Raw genomic sequence first — 20,212 nt, forward strand, 5'->3', positions numbered from 1 at the left:
CGCCTGTCTAGGAGGCTCAGAGCTCCACCAGGCAGGTCACCTACCCCCATGGCGGCTCAGCGCGGCGGAGGCCCCTGCTTGGAATCTGCAGGCACCAAGTGAGCTCTGGGCTCCCATCACCAACAGGGAGCTTCGTGGCTTGGCGCCCTGGGGTCCCCCTGCTGCCCGTGGCAGGGATAGGGGGGTCCTCCCGGGGGCTGCGGCATCCCAGCTGGGAGCTTTGGGCAACCGCCGCGGGGGCGGGGCGAGGCGAGGCGCGCCGGGCTCTCCACGCCCCCGGTGTCAGCAGGGCGCTGTGGGGGCCCCGCTTGCGGCCAACAGGGGGTCTCCCGATCTCTGGTGGGCAGCAGGCGGACCTGGCAGGAGCGAAGGGGGCCGCTCGGTTCTCTGGTGTAACCAGGGGCGAGGCCCGGCTGGCGCGAGCCCGGGCGCCCTGCAGTGAGAATGCGCCTTAGGAGCACGGGCCCTTTCCAGGATGTGGGCGCCACTGGTCCCGGGGCAGCGGGCCCCGCCCAGGCCCGAGCATGCAGTAGCCTTAGGGCTGGTGGCAAACCGGAGACCCGCCTGCGCCTACCCTGCCAAAATCGGCCCGCGAGTGTCCTGCAGGCCACTGGCCTGAGCCCGGGAGCTGGGGCTGGGTGCAGAGCCGGGCCCGGGGCTGGAGCCTGCCTGGCCCCACCCCACGGGGGGCATTGGGATGGGGGCGGGGCGCCTCGCATCCCGTCCCCGGGACCGCCCTGGGGCGAGCACGCGGGAAGGAGGCCCCCCCAGTAACGTGCGCGTTCCCTGCCACGCGCGCGCCCAGCCCAGCAGTGCGAGCCACGCCCGCCGGTCTGGCCGCCGCCACCACGAACCGCCATGATATGCCTGGTGCTTACCCTGTTCGCCAACATCTTCCACAGTGGTGAGTGCGAGTCTGCCCCCACAGGCGGAGGGAGGGCCCAGGGATGCTGTCCCCAGGCAGGGCGCTGGCACAGCTGGTGTCTAGGACACTGGACTGTGACCCATCGCTGCAGCTGGTTCACCTGAATAAAGCACGTAAGCAGGCTCCGGGCTTACGTTCCTTCTGCAAGTGGAGAAACTGAGGCACAGAGACGGGAAGGGTCCCATAGCCGTCCCTTGGCAAGGCTGGAAATAGCGTCTATCCCCCTGGACTCCTAGCTCTAACTCTGAGCCTACACAGTGCCTGCCTCTGTGAGCTATGCCCTGCCAGGTTAGCTCCTAACCATCAGCTTGCAGGTTCTGTGTAAAAGCATAGCCCTGAATGCCGTCCTACTCTAGTTTCCACAAAGGGCGGTAAAAGAAAACCTCCCCAGCCCAACAACCCAGTGTCATTGGCCAGCCAAATAGGTGAACTCAGATCTCTAAAGTGCCAGTCAGATTCCCCGGATTGTTTTTCACAAGCTTTAGTTCAGATTCAAATTCAGATCGCTTGAGGAGGCCGCTGGTGGCTTGATTTCAAATTCAAAGGTAGTATTAGGGCTGGAAAATTGCCACACTTACCTGCTCCTTCAGACTACATAGCATAACCTTTTGCCTACATTTTGAAACCCAGACCAAGTCTGTCTGTGATCGTGGATTTCTTGAAGTAAAAAGGCCATGCATTCAGTGGGTTTTAGTTCTGTTTCTTTAATTAAAAGAAGTGGATTTATTAAAATATGTGGGACTTGATTAGGGTGCAGTAAATGCAGATAAATGCAGCAGCAGCTAACTCTCCATCTTCTATGTGTTCAGTCCAAGAAAGGTTGGAACTAGAGCAGGAATCTGCTGGATATTAGGAGAGACATTGTCCTGATAAGTGGACCCAGAAGCAAAGGGACTAAAATCTAATGCAAGTCTGTAGGTTGGATATTTCTATCGGTAGCCCCCAGAGCTTTCCACATCCACCTCAGGAGGATGTCCTCTCCATCCCTCCGCTCCAGCCAGGATTATCTCCGTTGCTCTGACCTCCGAAGTCCCTGCTGAATGTGTGCCACTAACCCCCCGAGTGCTCCTGTCTCAGTCCAGTATTGGAGACCTCTGATTTTTGTCTCCTCCAGCCCTTTGCCATATATAGTTTTACAGCCCAAACTGTTGGTAAGCTATGCCTCATCCTGTCTGAACCCCTGCCTCAGCAGCATCTGCCTCTTGTCCTAGCTCTGGTTTTCATTTTTAATGCCTTGATCTTAGCTGTAGTGACTCTCTGACCCTGAATGCTTGCTGAGGTTGGCTCTAGCCCTAAGTGTTTCTCTTCATCTTCATCTCCTTTCAGCTTGCACTGGTGTAAACGAGCGCACCTTCCTAGCCATCAAACCAGATGGGGTGCAGCGGCATCTTATAGGGGAGATCATCAGGCGCTTTGAAAAGAAGGGCTTCAAACTGGTGGGGATGAAACTCATGCAGGTGAGCGGAGTTGGCAGAGCAAGGGCTGTCCTGGCACTCTTGGCACTAAAGGTCCAGTCCATGCCTCATTCACTCTTGTATGCTTGGTTTTGTACAAATTGTTTCCACTTGTGGTCTTAGACGTTTGGAGCAGGGACCTGTTTGCACCGTGTTTGCTAATGATGCTTTGTAAATAACACCTAGTTCTTATACAGCATGGTTATTAGTAAATCTCTAAGTGCTTTGCATAGATCAGTATCATGAGCCTCATTTTACGGATGAGGAAACTGAGGCACAGAGAGGGGAGATTACTTGCCTAAGAACACTCAGCCAGCCACAGCAAGTGCTGGCAATAGAATCCTTAGAAGCATAGAAATGTGGGGCTGGAAGGGACCTCAAGAGGTCCTTTAGTTCAGCTGCCTGCTCTGCTCTGCCTCCTGAGTCCCAGTCTAGTGCGCTATCCACTAGGCCACAAATAACAAAGTTCAGGAACACCTGGTATCAGAGCTGTGGAAAGTCTGGCTGGGGCCATTTCTCTAGCAGCCCTCTCGTGGCAGCTCAACATAATGATATATCCTCCTATGGCTAGATGGAGACAGGAACAAAAGGAAAGCTCCCTAGGTCTGTCTCCGTGTGGGTAGTCAGCCCAGCTAGAGGGATTTAATTTGGATCTTTTTCTGGCCACCACCGCTCAGGGTGAAGTTTTTCTAAAGCACGTAAGTCCCATTTTCAAAAGTGATAGGCACCTAAATCTCATTGATAGTCAATTGGGAGTTGGGGTCCTAAGTCTCATTTCCAAAAGCAACTTAAAGCACCTTGTAAGTTTTGAAAGGTAACTAAATGATTTTGGATCCTGTCTTTCTTTTCTTTGGAGCACTCTGCCCCAATCTGTCTTGTGCAATGGACTGTCCTATAGGCTGTTCCATTGTAACTATTTTGCAGCATTTGTTATGAACCTATGAAAATGGACCTGTAATTGAAACTATTTTGTCATTGTCAGTGTAATGGACACTTGCTGCTATCTAAAGAGCTGCAATGCAAATAGCCTGTTCTGAACAGAGCTTGAATTCTGTCTCTGTTGATTACTGGAACCCTGAAAGGTCCTGTGAGGCTATAAACAAGAAAACAGATGAAAACTGAACTGAAGGAGGAAAATGGGATTCCCTGGATGAGGAATGAACACTGATCCAATTGCATCTGGCATTTGTTCCTTTCTGATGTTCTTGATTTCCCCCTCCCAAATGTGCTGGAGAATTCGGGAAGCCGGCAGAGGAAGAAGGCTTCCCTGAACTCCATTTCCAAAGTGGACTCTTCTGGCTACTGGAACAGCCGTCACAAGCAATTTTAGAATGTCCCATCCCATAAGAGCAAACTAAACCACATGTTGTGTTTGTGCCCAGGCCTCAGAAGACTTGCTGAAGGAGCATTATATTGCCCTCTATGATCGCCCCTTCTACAGCCACCTGGTGAAGTACATGAGCTCGGGGCCTGTCATAGCCATGGTGAGTACCGGCCAGGGTCCCTTTCATTCATTGAAGCAGAAAGCAAGTGTGAGTGCAATAAGCATTGACTTGAGACCTCGCCATCTTCCCTTCATATCATAGAATCATAGAATATTAGAGTTGGAAGGGACCTCAGGACTACTTCAGCTCAAAGCAGGACTACTTCAGCTATATCATCCCAGCCAGGGCTTTGTCAAGCCTCAGCTTAAAAACCTCTAAAGATGGAGATTCCACCACCTCTCTAGGTAACCCATTCCAGTGCTTCACCACCCTCCTAGTGAAAAACTTTTTCCTAATGTCCAACCTAGACCTCCCGCCCTGCAACTTGAGACCGTTGCTCCTTGTTCTGTCATCTGCCACCACCAAGAACAGCCTAGCCCTATCCTCCCTGGAACCCCCTTTCAGGTAGTTAAAGGCCGCTATCAAATCCCCCCTCATTCTTCTCTTTTGCAGACTAAACAAGCCCAGTTCCCTCAGCCTCTCCTCATAAGTCCTGTGCTCCAGCCCCCTAATCATTTTTGTTGCCTTCCGCTAGACTCTCTCCAACTTGTGCACATCCTTTTTGTAGTGGGGGGCCCAAAACTGGACACAATATTCTAAATGCGGCCTCACCAATGCCGAATAGAGGGGAATAATCACTTCCCGCGTCCTGCTGGCAATGCCCCTCCTAATGCAGCCCAATGTGCTATTAGCCTTCTTGACAACCAGGGCATACTGCTGACTCATATCCAGCTTTTTATCCACTGTTACCCCCAGGTCCTTTTCTGCAGAGCTGCTGCCTAGCTCGTCGGTCCTCAGTCTATAGCTGTGCATGGGATTCTTCCTTCCGAAGTGGAGGACTCTGCACTTTTCTTTGTTGAACCTCATTAGATTTCTTTTGGCCCAATCCTCCAGTTTGTTTAGGTCACTCTGTATCCTATTCCTACCTTCCAGGGTATCTACCACTCCCCCCAGCTTAGTGTCATCCGCAAACTTGCTGAGGGTGCAATCTACCCCCTCCTCCAGATCATTAATAAAGATGTTGAACAAAACCGGACCCAGGACCGACCCCTGGGGCACTCCGCTTGTGACCGGTTGCCAGCTAGACATGGAGCCATTGATCACTACTCGTTGAGCCCTATGCTCTAGCCAGTTCTCTATCCATTTTATAGTCCATTCATCCAACCCATACTTCTTTAACTTGCTGATAAGAATACTGTGAGAGACAGTATCAAAAGCTTTGCTAAAGTCAAGGTATATCACATCTACCGCCTTCCCTACATCCACAGAGCCAGTCACCTCATCATAGAAAGCAATCAGGTGAATCCGTGTTGACTGTTCCTGATCACCCTCCTCTCTTCCAAGTGCCTTAAAATGGTTTCCTTAAGGACCTGCTCCATGATTTTTCCAGGGATTGAAGTGAGGCTGACTGGTCTGTAGTTCCCTGGATCCTCTTTCCTCCCTTTTTTGAAGATGGGCACTATATTTGCTTTTTTCCAGTCCTCAGGGACCTCCCCCTGTTGCCACGAGCTTTCAAAGATAATAGCCAATGGCTCTGAAATCACCTCAGCCAACTCCCTCAGCATCCTCTGGCTGCAGTGTTATTTTATTGCATGTAAAATGAAACCTGTGCACATCTTTGTTTTACTCAAACCGATGAGCTTAGCGTTCTTGAGGCAGATTCTGGCTTATCTCCTGGAGTACTCATAGGAGGTGGTGAAGTTAGCTAGGGGGTGTCAGGGCAGGATTTGGCCCCTGCTGCTCAGCAAGCTGTGGAAGCTAACTCTTGGTGTGCTGTGATGTCCTGTAGGTCTGGCAGGGGCTGGATGTGGTAAAGACGGCTCGCGCAATGATTGGAGAAACTAACCCGGCTGACTCCAGACCTGGCACCATCCGAGGGGATTTCTGCATTGAAGTCAGCAAGTGAGAGTCTTTGCTTTGTTTTTGCAGGGGAATCCTCTGTCCCACAATTGGAGGTGGGAGGAGGCTCCCTCTGTGTTCTGCTCCATGTCCAAGTTACTTTCCCAGGAGTGCCTTTGGAGTCACCTATCCATGCCCCTTCACCGTCAAAGGGTCACTTGTGAGTGATGCGCACAGCGTACTGCATCTGGCACCCACCCTAGGCAGCAAGAGAACGAAGCCAGATAGTCTGTGGCAGGGTGGAGTTCTCCACTTGTGCTGCATCTTAGGGATTTTACATTAATGGTATAGTCAGTTTGGAGATCTCCTTGTGTGGGGCCAAAACCAATAACACCATGCTGTACCCATAACTTTCTGGCAGCCCCCGCAGCAGAGGGTGGGCAATCACTCATCTCAGAGGTCCTGCCCTGGACACCAGCACTGCTGGGGGGTCATCCTAGAGTCGAACCCTCCGGCTGTGCTGTGGGGAGGCCACATGAAGTTGCGCAAATGAAAAAGTCAGGATGCAGCCCCATCGCACAAAAGGCAGAGAGAATCCAAGGCCTTCAGAAGGCAAAAGGAGAAGGGGACCTGGGCTCTGAAGCAGTGTCTTCAATCAGCAACTCCTGCTTCCTCAGATTGGGAGCTCTGTGTTCCAGCCCTTCCTCTTTCCGAGTGCCACCCCAGACTGCCCTGGGGTTCTCCCCTTAAAAACCCACCGTGCATCAGGCCTGACAAGACTCACAGTTGTGTTGGGTTGGGGCTCATTGTGCCCAGGGGAGCTCTTTAACCCTTACTCAACTGAGGTGAGGATCTGCTCTGTCACACAGCGCTTCACACCTAGCAATTTTCATCTTCCAAGTGTTATACAGCTACTCAACTCATCACAACACACCACTGAGGGAGAGAAGGATAATCTCCTCTTTACATGCGGGGATACTGAGTCTGGGAGAGTGTAAGGACCTGTCCAAGGCCACAGAGGGAATCTATCAGAGCTAGGATTAGATGTTGGGAGTTTCTGGCTCCCAGTCCTGTGCTCAGACCATACTGGTCTCCTCATAGACTCTAAAGTCAGAAGGGACCAATATGGTCATTTAGTCCGACCTCCTGCACAACACAGGCCACAGAACCTCACCCACCCACTCCTGTAATAAACCTCTAACCTATGACTAGGTTATTAAAATCCTCAAATCATGGTTTAAAGATTTCAAGGTACAGAGAATCCACCAGCAAGTGAGCCGTACCCCGTGCTACAGAGGAAAGCAAAAAAACCCCAGAGCCTTTGCCAATCTGCCACAGGGGAAAATTCCTTCCTGACCCCAAATATGGCAATCAGTTAAACCCTGAGCATGTGGGCAAGACTCGCCAGCCAGACACCCAAGAAAGAATTCTCTGTAATAACTCAGAACCCACCTCATCTAACATCCTTTCACAGGTCATTGACATATCTACCACCAGTAGTCAAAGATGAGTCAATTGCCAAACTAGGCTGTCCCATGATACCATCCCCTCCATAAACCTATTACGCTCATTTTTGAAGCCAGCTAGGTTTTTTGCCCCCACTGCTCCCCTTGGAAGGCTATTCCAGAACTTCACTCCTCTGATGGTTAGAAACCTGCATCTAATTTCAAGTCTAACCTTCCTGACGGCCAGTTTATATCCACTAGTTCTTGTGTCCACATTGGCGCTGAACTTAAATAATTCCTCTCCCTCCCTGGTATTTATTCCTCTGATGTATTTATAGAGAGCAGTCATATCTCCACTCAACCTGCTTTTGGTTAGGCTAAACAAGCCAAGCCCTTTGAGTCTCCTCTTATAAGGCAGGTTTTCCATTCCACGGATCATCCTAGTAGCCCTTCCCTGCACCTGTTCCAGTCTGAATTCAGCTTTCTTAAACATGGGGGACCAGAACTGCACACAGTATTCCAGATGAGGTCTGTATAACAGTACTAACACCTCCCTATCTCTACTGGAAATATCTCGTCTGATGCATCCAAGGACCGCATTAGCTTTTTTCACAGCCACATCACATTGGTGGCTCATAGTCATCCTGTGATCAACCAAAACGCCCAGGTCCTTCTCCTCCTCTGTCACTCTCTGTCACTTCCAATTGTTGTGTCCCCAGCTGATAGCAGAAATTCTTGTTATTAGTCCCTAAATACATGACCTTGCACTTTCCACTATTAAATTTCATCCTATTTCTATTACACCAGTTTACAAGGTCATCCAGATCTTACTGTAAGACAGGGGTGGGGAACCTCCAGCCCGCGGGCCGGATTCGGCCCGCGAAAGAACTTGATCCGGCCCGCGGGCGGGCGGGAAGTGTGCGCCGCCGAAACCCTGCCGCCGTCTGCCCATTTTCGGCGGCGGGGGGAGTCCGGAGGCGGTTACTGCCCCACGGAACCCTGTGGACACTGTAAAACCGCGCCGCCGAAAAGGCGGAAACGGCAGCGGCATTCGGGCGGCGGGTACCGCCCCACACGTAACTGTGCCGCCGCCGAATCCCCCCCCTGCCGCCGAATCCTCGCCCGCCGCCACGGCCACCATCAGGCCCTTGGTAACAAAAAGGTTCCCCACCCCTTCTGTAAGATATCCTGATCCTTCTCTGTATTGGCAATACCTCCCAACTTTGTTTCAGCTGCAAACTTTATTAGCACATTCCCACTTTTTGGGCCAGGGTCAGTAATAAAAAGATTAAATAATATTGGTCCCAAGACCAATCCCTGAGGAACTCCACTAGTAACCTCTCTCCAGCCTGACAGTTCACCTTTCAGTATGACCCGTTGTAGTCTCCCCTTTAACCAGTTCCTTATCCATCTTTCAATTTTCATATTAATCCTCATCTTTTCCAATTGAACTAATAATTCCCCATGTGGAACCATATCAAATGCCTTACTGAAATCTAGGTAAATTAGATCCACTGCATTCCCTTTGTCTAAAAAATCTGTTATCTTTTCAAAAAAGGAGATCAGGTTGGTCTGGCATGATCTACCTTTTGTAAAGCTGTCTTGTATTTTATCCCAATTACCATTAACCTCAATGTCCTTAACTACTTTTTTTTTTTTCAAATTTTTTTCCAAGACCTTGCATACTACTGAGGTCAAACTAACAGGCCTATAGTTACCTGGATCACGGTTTTTCCCTTTCTTAAAAATAGAAACTATGTTAGCAATTCTTCAGTTATACAGTACAGCCCCTGAGTTTACAGATTCATTAAAAATCCTTGCTAATGGGCTTGCAATTTCACATGCTAGTTCCTTTAATATTCTTGGATGGAGATTATCCGATTTAGCTGTTCGAGTTTGGCTTCTACCTTGGATGTGATAATTTCTACCTCAATATCCTCATTCCCATTAGCCATCCTACCACTATCCCCAAGCTCATCCAGTTGGCATAGTAAACTTGGCCATGCAGAGCACTATGCTAACCTGCCTCTTTGGGCTCAGGCTTGGTAGGCTGAGCCAGGCGGAAAGCTGAGTTGATGCCCTTTCCTGCTGCTTTAGGCTTTTTTCTTTTAATACAAAAACATGAGGGGCCTTCTGCTTGGCTTAGAACTGTTAGCAATGTCAAGCCATAGTTTCTTGAAGGCCCGCCCCCTCCCCCCCGAAACACAGTGGGGAGCACTCCCAGCCAATAACGGAAGGGATGGCCCTGCTTGGACTAACAGATGAGCTTTTCTCCTAGCCCTTAGTCAGGCATTTGAGTTAGTTAGATGTTAACAAAAGACAAACAAGAGTCCTGAACAATCTGACGCCCTGTCTACACTAGGGATTTGCACCAGTAACACGATACCACTTGGTGGCTGAAATCAGGGCTAACTCTCAATGTAGCCAAGGCTAAATGAAAATCATTTTCCTGCTTAATTACATTTTATTCCTTGGCATCTGACGTCAAACCTAACTAATTCTCCAGTTCTCCATGGAATCTTCCAGGAGGGGGAAAAACTGGAGCCAGAAGATGTGAATTTCCAATGTAAAACCAAGCAGAACTACAAGTAAAAGCCACTTTCGGCCCTTCACAAAGCTAGAGCACAGCTGTTACTGCAACAAACAGAAGAGATTATACTGTATAAAAAAATGGAGTACCTAAGAAATTCAGAAGCTGGGTCAGGCATAGGCACAGTTGCTGCTTTGGTGATGTGATCTGGGGAGGGGACTGGTGGGAATTGGCAGCTCCCACATGGCACAGAATAATCACAGTCAGCATGGCCATGTCCTGCCCTCAGCCCGAAGACAAGTGGCCCTGGGGTGGGGCCCTGAGGAATGGTGAGGAACATGAGGCTCCTTTGAGGGAGGACACAACAAGTTGGCACTTGTTCAGGAAGCTTTATTGTGTTAGCCATGGTGAAATCACCTCCCTCTGTGTCTGACTTGGAAAGTGCCCATTCTCCTTCTCCACAGGAATGTGATTCATGGCAGCGACTCGATCGAGAGTGCCCAGAGGGAGATTTCGCTCTGGTTCCACGCAGACGAGCTGATGTGCTGGGCAGACAGCACTGAGCACTGGATCTATGAGTAATAAGAGTGGGCTGGGGGAAGGACACAGTACAAACCCATCCATTTCTGTTTCCCCTTCCTTGGGGTCACACTGGCCCCTGGTGTAGCGTGGCTTTTTTCATTGGGTGTTTTTATCTAGGGATGGGTGGAGGGGTCTTGGGAAGTCTATTCTGCACCAGCAACTGACTAAATCTTCACTCTTTGGGATAACAGCTATTAGGTGCTGCTGGCCTGGTTTTGTCACTGCTCTGCAGCAGCCTGAAATCTCCAGGGGTTCCTGGTGACCTGCAAAGGAAAGAAAAAAGGGACTTGTGCCCTTTTGGCGTCTCTCTAATATACAGAAAAGGTTGGAAAGTCACATTGGAATGTTAGGGCCTGTCTGGGATGGAAAACTCTCTGGTGACTGGAGAATTATTGAGATGACATCACAAGAAGTAAGAGTGAAAGTTGAGCAATTTGAAGATTTTGATTAAAAGGGACCAGTCTGATGATCTTGTCTGACCTCCTGCATAGCACGAGCCAGAGAACCTCACCCAGTGATTCTTGCATCAAGCCCATAATTTCTGGTTGAGTTAGAGCATATCTAATCTGGATTTAAAGGCCATTGTTTCAATGGTTATTTCCTAATTTTTATGTTAAAAATACACACCTTGTGTACCTTAACTGGAACTTGTTATGCCTGTGCAATGAGCGTGCTTTACTATCAGAAATCTCTCTGGGCAGGTACTCAGTGGTGGTGATCAAGTCGCCTCTTCACCTTTGCTCTGATAAGTGAAATAGATTGTGTTTCTTCACTCTTTCTCTGCCAGACAGGTTTTCAAGCCCTCAAATCCATCTTGTTGCACTCTTCCAAACCCGTTCCAATTTTCCGACCTCCTTCACAGGTTGTGGACACCAGAACTGGACACAGTATTCCAGTCGTGGTCTTACTAATGCCACATAGAGAGGTAATATTACCTTCTAAATAGTCTTGTTTATAACAGCCAGGGATTATTCTAGCTCCTAGGAAGTGCCAGACTGGATCAACCACTGGGCCATCTATGCTAGTATCCAGTCTCTGATGGGCCAAAACAAGTTGCTTTAAAGGATGGCATAAGAACCATTCAGTAGGCAGATGTGTGATCACATGGCCCCACACTGTGTCATCCTGATCACTAATAGAGTTTGTCTTAAGGCTTGACACACATGGTTTAATATACCTGCCACAAAATGTTATTGTGATTAATTATGGTAACTGGATATTCCTGAGATAAACAGTCATACCATTTGGGGATCTTGTTACGTTCTTAGCCTCAGCGACTTCATGTGGCCGTGAGTTCTACAGTTTCATTGACGGATTGTTCCAAATAGTATTTCCTTTTGTTGGGTTTGTGACGAGACAGGGAGAACAGACGTTCCCACTCTACCTCCCTGATTCTGTTCATTAGCTTATATATGTTTATCATGGCCCCCTCTGATTCAGCTCCTTCCTAAGGTAACAATCCCACTCTTGTCAATCTCTCTTCAGCTCATTTTTTCCAGGCTCTTGATCATTCACATTGCCCTTCTCAGAGCCCCCTATAGTTCTACAATATCCTTTTTGAGATGGGGTGACCGGTACTGCACACAGGTTTCCCAATGAGGTTGCACCATTGATTTATATAAAGGCATTATTAGTATTCTCCATCTAATCCACCATCTTATTCTTTATGCAGCCTAAGGTGTTAGATATTTTGACTGCTGCTATACACTGAACAGATGATTTCATTGAGCTGTCTGTCATGCTGCCCGGGTCCCTTTCTTGGATTGATACACGTTCCAGGGTTCTAAGTTAGCTGTACGAGAAGTTTAGTAATGTAAGAACTCTCTTAGCCCCAGCATTGCACAGGGAGCTCATGTACCACGACCCCCAAGTTTTTTTCAGAGTCGCTCCTTTCCAGGATACAAAGCCAGATTTTAAAAGCCAGTTAGGGTGTCAAAAGATGCAGAGAGGCACTTACTGGCATTTTGAAATGCATTAATTCCCAGAGGTATTAGGTGCGTAGGCACTTACAAAAAATCCACATGGTGTTTAAACACTTTAAAAAAATCTGACTTGCAGTCCCTCCTGTAAGTGACAAATTATTTGTTCCTAAATGCATGACCTTGCATGTGACTGTATTGACTGAGCCCAGTTTACCAAGCGATCCAGATCATTTTAAGTGACCTGCCTTTATTGTGCACCTCTTCACAATCTGTCACATGCAAACTTTTATCAGCAATGATTTTATAAATGCTCTGAAGGAAATATGCAGATATTGAATAGTATTGGGCCAAGAATTGACCCCTGTGGGACCTCATGAGAACCACTGCTCTTGATTATGATTCTATTTTAATCGTTACTTTGAACTCTATCATTTAGCCCATTTCTAATGCATCTAACATGTTAGATTATAGAGCTATAGTGATTTTTAGTAAGAATGTTAAACCTTTTTTATTAATACGTATTTAATTCAAATGAGTAATATTTTGGAGAAAGAAAGTCTTTGTTAAAGATCCAAACACTTCCACTCCTTCAAATTAAGGTGCAGGAGTTCACAATAGATATCCGATAGGTCTTCTAGCAAATTTAGGGGTTACCAGAGTGGACTCTTCTAAATCAAGACACTAGCTGAAAACTACCTTTTAAAAAACCCAACAATGAACTCCAAGCCCTTTTAGGCCTTCTTTATCCAGCGCAAAAAAGGGCACAAGCCCCATGTTATAAACATTCTTTGCAGGTCACCTTTAATCTTGCGTTCCCATCTATTCCAGAGCTGCAGCTGGACAGTAGCATTCACCAATGGCAAACCTTGTCAAAGCTGTAACCTGCTTACCTTTGGCAGAGGTGCTTAAACTTTACCAGGCAGAGAGCTGTGCTGGCAGGAAGCTGCAGGTCACATCCCAGTGGCATGAGGCAGCTGATGGCCATTCCTTTTCATGTTTTAATTCTGAGGCGAAGCACGGGGAGATGGTGACAGCATTCAAGCTGGAGCATTGCACATTCGAAGAGATCCTCTTCACCCGTTAAAGACAAGGGCAGCCACTGGGGATAAGGAATGCAGTAGGCCACTTTGCCGACCATTGTGTTAACTGATTTGAAAGTGATTTGACAATGCGAGGGATAGCCTCAAGGCTGATTCAGACTTAGGGGGAGACTGTTCCCTTGCCAATTCTGGCCTTGGCTTCCAGAGCTCAATTAAATGACAACAACTTGACAATGGAGCCTGTACCTCACAGACTTCTGCTACACTAGGCAGCAGCTAGTGCAAACTAGAACTGAGCCCTAGTTTCAGATCATCTTTCAGTCACTACCCTTCACCCTTTCATGCGAATTGTTGCTGGCTGTGGTGGGCAAAGTGTGTGTAACACAGCCTCATCTTTTGAGACAGGCTTGGCCGCCCTTTGATTGCAAGCACACCAGAGTCCCAATTGCGTATTGCTGCTGCTCTCCTTAGGGATACAATCGTGATTTAAAACAAGGCAAGCACCATGTCCAGAAGCTTGTTATATAAAAAGATACAGTTGGGTCTAGGTGGAGGCTCATGGGACTTGTTCTTTCTTTTAACTTGTTTTCCTCCATAAAAACCTGCGTATTCAGCCAGCTGTTAGTTCCATTGTTCTTGGGGAATGAGTCTAGTGCCATGCGAGTGGAGGAAATAAACTCAACTAGTGTCTCTAGCTGGCAATGCCAGCTTTAAGGGGTTGAGGGAGGGCATGTTACCAATGATCATTTTAAGAAAAACAAAGCTGCTTTGAAGCACTGAGTGGTGGAAGATCCTTTCCACAGCACCTACCTGTTCATTACGCTGCTGCGAAGGCATACTGCTAATCTCCAGCGCCTTCAGCTGCAGCACCCATTGTTTACATCTATACATATATAATGTACTGGTTTTATAAGGGTTGTCATTTGCTTTTTTGTAATAAACTTTGGAAAAATCTTGCCCTTGCATTAGTTATTTCACCAAAGGGACAAAGCTGCACCGACTGGACTGTGGCTGGCTGGGGAGCTTGCTCAGGTTGCTGGGCGATGGGGGTTAAGCTCACAGAACATTGCATTTCAGGGAAAGAGATTTGATTGCTCCACTTACCTTGATCAGACCAGCTCCGTGTGCTGAGTGTCTTATGCTTTCCCAAGACACCGATGTGCTGCTGGGTGGTATTTTGCTTTGGTGCTCTAGAATCCTGTGCAGCATTGCTTACAAGGACAAAGTAGCCACAGTTTGTAAAGACACTAGAGGGGGTTAATTATAAGGGAGCATTTGAGGCCATTAATTTTAATGGCTGATACTGGATAATTGGCAAACCATGTGTTCATAGCCTTATTCCCAGGCCTTTCAGCTAATTTCCTATTTTATTACCCTGTTCTCCATGAGGGGGTCCCAAGTCCCTCAGATTTCAGAGTGGATTTTTTAAAGCTATTAACATACTTCTCTGAGTGAACAAACAAGCACGAAGCATCCAGCTTCATGGAGGAATGGCTGCTTAGACCCAGTTGTTTTTTGCTAAGACTCTTCCTATACTGAAAGAGAACCCCACTAACCTGAAATCTAGTCAGTTTAAACAACTGTTAAGTGTCAGGCATTGCCACTGCGTATCCTTGTGACAACGTTTGTGGTTTGAATCACTCCATCTATGGTCTGGCACTTGCATCATAACAGCTGCATGTTCCATGGCTTTGGCACAGCCCTTATGAAACTGCAAGAAAGCTATTGCTGCAGAGCACCAGATCTGCAGTTGTGGGGATTGCAAAAACAGCATTCTACGATCTGACTCACTGAATGATAGGCAGCCACTTCTCACCAGTAAAACATTAAAGCCTGAGAATTTGAGGTCCGGCCCGAGCAACCCTTACAGTAACCACCCATTGTCACAGACTGATCAGAAATCCCAGTGTTTGTACACGCAATGAATATACATTGCCACTGATGTTAACACCTTTATTACATACAGAACGGATATGGTTCATTTGTTTGATAGCATAAGGGACAAAGCATGGGAAAGTATTCATACAGCAGTCTCTTTACAGAATGCCATCTTCAGACCAAACAGCGGAGTTTACAGGCCTTAAGACACTTTTTAAAATCCTTTTATAACATACAAGGTACTTTACATACATCACAGTGGAGATATGATGGGGAAGTGTGTTTAAGCCAATCAGCTTTCACCTTGCTGCTCAGTAGCCACGCAATGATGATGATAGGAGCATGACAGCAGTGGCTCTTTACTTAGCTGTCACTTTTTGAAAGTGTGCTTTTCTTGAAGGAAAACATACTTCAAATTGCAACTAAGCCTGCTGAAATTAAGGAGACCTGGAAAGTCATGACATTTTAATGGGAGACGGAGGACCAAGTGCTGTCACTTTGACTGATAAAACATATAGAATGTACTGTAAGTAGTAAAAATCTCACACCATGTTTCATAATTATCACCTGGAGTATCCCATGGAACTAAATAATTGGTGTCAATTACATTTTTTAAAAATCAGCTCAAATAGTGAAATTTAATTGGCACAAATTATCAAAAGTTGCAAATGATTTGCTGTCTAAAGCCTTATCCTACCACAAAGCATTTCTGGAATATGGCAACAGCAGAATGAAAGCCTGACTATTCAGAAATGTCATACAATCAAACAGGCCTCTCTGAGATCCCTTTACATAGAGGTGTTGACTGCCCACACAGCTTGTTGAAGGAAACAGACAGGGGCACACCGAGAAGGGCTGGGCTGGTACACAGCTGGAGGACTTGATTTAAATCCTCTCCCCACCTTTGTCTGCAGAGAGCAGTATGAGTACTTATGTACTCGAACACTGCTCATAGGCAATGCAAGGCACTGCCAAGATTCTGTCTCCCCGCTAAGTAGGCCATTGGTGCCTCTGGTCTGTGGAGATGTGCTGTTGCCTCAGTGCTCTGATGTGTGGCTAATACTTCTCTCTCGGTCACGCACACACAATTCAGATCTGAAAGCACTGGCAGAGTTGCTGCTGCTAAACTGCTGAACAGTTTGTCTTCACTGCTGCATTTTGAAGTAGGGGGTATGAATTGCATGGCACAGCAAAGCACTGTGTACTAACGCCCCTGTGTGAACGCTGCAGGCGTGAAGTAAAAGGTTCCTAGTTCACATTAACGCAGCCCTGCTCAAACAGGATTACACTAGTGCAATTAGGAAGCTTTTAGTTCATACTGCAGTGTCTCGTCTCCCCCAGGAGGGTTACAGTGCATAGCACTGGTGTGCACAGCTGTTCACACCCTGTAGTCCCAACTGCAAGGCAGTGCAGACATAGGCTTGATCCAGTGTGGTGTGAGCTCCCTGTGCGCGCACCATGTTCCAGGAACACAGGCATTGCCAGAGGGCACATGACCATTGGCCCAGCTAGTCCCGTAACTCCTCCCTGGCTGGGCAGAATGTTGAATGTTCCAGAGGAAGGTGAAACAGCCCCATAATGTATCCAGGCAGCTAACCAATGTTGTATAAGGGTGGAAAAAAAGTCCCTTCCTAATCCCCATAGCTATGTCAAGCATGTAGGGGAAAACATGAGGGACGCTTAAAAAAAACCACCTCCACCCTCCAAATTGACAAGCCAACAGACTGCTCCTCACTCTAGTCCTGCACGCCCAGCAGGCAGTGCTCTAGAGAAGGGGCAATGGCCTTTTTGGAGCTGGCAGGATATTTATTGCTTCCTCTCTCAGATGGAAAGTATGTTGAAGATTTTTCTCACCCCTACATTCAAGAGCAAATGTATCTTAAACCCGCTCTAGTTGGCCCCAGCTGATGCAGTTTCCACAGGCAGGACATGCTGGGACCTGCTTGCGCAAGTAGGGCTGGCAGAACCTTGTGTGGGAACCATCATTCTTTACAAAAGACAAACAGGTCAATCCCCACTAGACAGACAGAACTGCCGATGATCCACTGGTTGGGATGCTAGCTAGGGGCTCTGGAGACCTGGGTTCAAATCCTCCTGTGTGATCTTGAGTCAGTTTTTCTGTTCCACCTCTAACACCCTTTTCTTCCTCACAGGGGTGATGTGAGGGATAAATACACTGCAGTTTGTGAGGCACGCAGATATTACAGTAACAGGCCAGATAAGTACTCCAGATAGACCTGGGTACACCTACTAGGTCCTCTGGGATCCTAGAGTACAAAGACACTGACCGATCCAGGAGAGCCGCAAGTGAGGCAGTGCACAGGTGCTCAAGGATTCAAAAGGCCAAGAACCCAGGACAGTGAGGAGACAGGAGGCAAACTGGCATCAGAGCTTTTAACCAATGGTCAGAAGCAGGAGTGAGGTAAAAAAAACTAACTACATGCACAGAATGGAGCTAAGACCTACGGGATCCCTTTCCATCCTTTTATAGACAAACACAAATCCTGCCATTGCGATGTGCTTACTTCAAAGTGCCTCCTGCTGTGAGTGCCATGGCTTGAGATCTGTGTTCTCACTGGGTTGCTGTTATGTACTGGGAGAAAGAGTGATAAAACCAGCACCCTGCCTTTTATTTTCCCCAACACTTTTCTGTTTTGAGAGCAGAGACTTAGTTAATGGCCTCATTTCTCCCTGTGGAAAATCAGCGCCAGAATGGGAATGCATCTTCATGAGCCAGTAACACTTCAATGGGTTAACACAGATGCCATATCCAGGGCGCCCATAGGGGTGTGTTGTACATTTTACCAGGGCCCTGGGGTGCCCAGCTCAGGCTGCAACCCCCCCTTACCATGAGAAAAAAAAATTTCAAGGCTCATGAGATTGTATTTCTGGGATAAAGGATTGTGGTATGTGTGGGGGAGAGGGCCCGTGTTACAAGTTTGTACTGGGGCCGAAAAAATTATGCTTGGGCCCTGGCCATATCACATCAACGTGGAGGGCTGTTTAACTTGCCTTCACTGGCTACACTTTAAAAACCAACTATCACTAAACAACAGCTTGACATCTTTAAGGCTTGTAAACATAATGAAACCAAGAGTCTTTTATTTCCTCTTCCAAAAATGCCACCTGGACAAAATAGTGCTGGCTCTTCCTTCTGCTAACCAACCAGAACCCAGCAAATGTTCACGGCAGCAGTGTCCAAGCACCCTCTGGCCTGCCACCCAACACCTTTCTTGCCTCTGACCCTACTAAGCAAACAGTCCTCCCTGTCTTCACACCTACCCAGCACCAACTAACCACACAATAGCAGCAGAGGAGGGAGGCTTTCTGTCTTCACGTATAGAGGATGTGCTGCATTCTACCCCTCCTCAGGATACTGTTGTCTGTCTCTGGCCAAACAGCTGAAGTGCTTCCTGAAACCTCTGTGTTCCTTTCTCTGCAGGCTTCTGGTTTTAACCAGGTGCCTGCTCTCAGATCCTGGGATAATACTTGGTGCTTGGGGACAATCTATGCGGCGGGGACGGGGTGAGAATTCCATCTGCTGAATTGGACCAAAGGTTTTCTTTGGGCAGTTGTGATTCAATAGCATTGTTTCATTGGGGGACACGAGGGAGATGCACTGCTTTTCATGCAGGGAGTGAGGCAACCTTCCTGACAGCCTGGGCCAACCCTTCCAACACAGGCTCCTAGCTCATGCTTCCTGGAGAGGGGTGGTTTGCACAATTCCCAACTCTGGGCTTCACTCGGAAGATTCTCTGCCCTTTTTTTTCCCCTTGTGGACACCAGCTTCAGAAGGAGACCAGTAACCCAACCACTCAAAAAGTGCCCAGGCCCAAGATGAAAGCTGCAAGTTCGGAGGTTAGAATGGGGGCAGCGTCCGATGCAGGAGCTGTTGCAGTAGTCTGGGGTTCAATTTCCAGCAGTAGGTGTAATGCAGGAGTTCTGTATGTACATCTTGGCATTCAGGTGGGAGGAGGGAGAGAGATGTTGGCAGGAAAGGAAAGGATCTCACTCAGGGATGTATGAGACTTGCCACACGATAATATGGCTCCTCTCAGCCTTGGAAAGCATGGGCTTCACTTGTGTGGGGTCTTCAGCATTCTCCTCTGTCTCATCATCTTCTCCATCCCCTGCAGAGAGAATACAACAGTACTCAGGAGGGGGAAGGGAGCTGTGAAGCATTACTGCCCTGGGAATCCTCACAAAAGGCTCATGTTACTCAACAAGGAACATGGGCAGCATTAACTGAGCTCTTTGATCACGCCCGGAGGGCAGCTGTAATGATGGGACACTGGTTGGGGGGGGGAAGATCTTCATAAATAGGTAGACGACCTTCCAACATCTGATTTCATGTACGGACCAGACTCCCTACCTCCTTGGAGGAGCCCAACTTATAGTGAAAGGTCTGCTCCAAAACACAGCAGCTCACAGGCTGCTGCACTTGGGTTACTATAGTGTGTGTGTGGGGGGGGTATTTTTCTGATAAGGGCAATTGGGGGGATTGACCTGTAGGGTACAGACAGGTAGTTGTGACAGATGGGCTCAGGCCAACCATGTGTCCTGGAAAAGGGATGCTAACCAGAGAGGAAAATGCCCAAGTGCCTGTTGTTTCCCTCTAAAGCAGGAGACATGATGGAAATAGTTTTCTAAACTCGCTCCACAGCAACACATTTCATTTCTAATCCCACTGGCCCATGTTTTACCCACAACCCTTCCCACCTCATCCCCTTCCCAAATGGGAAACATAGCAGGAGCTCACCAATCCGGAAATCGATGTATCCTTCTCCTCCACTCAGCACCAGGACATTTTTCAGCTTCTGCCCCTCGGTCTCAGTGGCTGCTGTGCTGGGATTCTCAGAGGGGCTGTCCAACACGCTCCCGTTCAGGGTCGCGAGAACGTTACCTGAAGGAGAACCGGGGCTCCAGTCAGCACCTCTGCCACTGGCCTAGAATGCTCAGCTCAAGGACACCAACGCAAGTGAGCCATTCCCTGCTGCTGGGGAAACTGGATTTTATTCCAGTTCAGACATAAAAAACAAAGGATCTTAAGAGGGGTGATTGAGCCGTCCAGAGCGGCAAGAGGTGCATGTTTCATCCACAGCATGCGACAGCA

The 20,212-nt window shown here is 48.0% G+C and overlaps 2 protein-coding genes across 31 annotated transcripts in view; one reads left to right on the forward strand and one right to left on the reverse strand.

Moving 5' to 3' along the window:
• Positions 1-698: 698 nt before the first annotated feature.
• NME3 (NME/NM23 nucleoside diphosphate kinase 3) lies at positions 699-14,177 on the forward strand. 4 transcript variants are annotated; one of them, XM_067551387.1, is made up of 5 exons: positions 699-904; positions 2,252-2,382; positions 3,762-3,863; positions 5,653-5,765; positions 11,047-14,177. In XM_067551387.1, the coding sequence occupies exons 1-5, from the start codon at positions 859-861 to the stop codon at positions 11,168-11,170; spliced, it is 516 nt and encodes a 171-aa protein (XP_067407488.1). In that variant the 5' UTR covers positions 699-858; the 3' UTR covers positions 11,171-14,177. The 4 variants fall into 4 exon arrangements, with proteins under 4 accessions (XP_067407488.1, XP_067407489.1, XP_067407486.1 ...); XM_067551388.1 differs by having other exon boundaries at positions 10,142-11,178; XM_067551385.1 differs by lacking the exon at positions 699-904 and adding an exon at positions 910-1,038.
• Positions 14,178-15,160: 983 nt separating this feature from the next.
• MAPK8IP3 (mitogen-activated protein kinase 8 interacting protein 3) overlaps positions 15,161-20,212 on the reverse strand; it is a 135,220-nt gene continuing 130,168 nt past the window's right edge. For all 27 annotated transcript variants that reach the window (XM_067551395.1, XM_067551390.1, XM_067551400.1 and 24 more), the window contains 2 exons: positions 19,859-20,002; positions 15,161-19,229 (listed from right to left, as the gene is read on the reverse strand). In XM_067551395.1, coding sequence (XP_067407496.1) covers positions 19,108-19,229; positions 19,859-20,002 — 266 coding nt within the window. In that variant the 3' untranslated portion in view covers positions 15,161-19,107. The remainder of the gene's footprint in view (positions 19,230-19,858; positions 20,003-20,212) is intronic.

Source organism: Emydura macquarii, unplaced genomic scaffold (genome assembly GCF_026122565.2).
Source record: "Emydura macquarii macquarii isolate MOO-44397 ecotype Brisbane River unplaced genomic scaffold, CSIRO-AGI_Emac_v2 contig_1348, whole genome shotgun sequence".
In the NCBI taxonomy this organism is placed as follows: domain Eukaryota; kingdom Metazoa; phylum Chordata; order Testudines; family Chelidae; genus Emydura; species Emydura macquarii.

Bases quoted from the DNA above. Each gene is read 5' to 3' on its own strand.
- NME3 (XM_067551385.1), top strand. From the start codon at position 948: ATGCTGTCCCCAGGCAGGGCGCTGGCACAGCTGGTGTCTAGGACACTG. The intron at 2,383-3,761 runs GTGAGCGGAGTT...GTTTGTGCCCAG, and splicing joins TGGGGATGAAACTCATGCAG to GCCTCAGAAGACTTGCTGAA. The intron at 5,766-11,046 runs GTGAGAGTCTTT...TTTCTCTGCCAG, and splicing joins TTCTGCATTGAAGTCAGCAA to ACAGGTTTTCAAGCCCTCAA.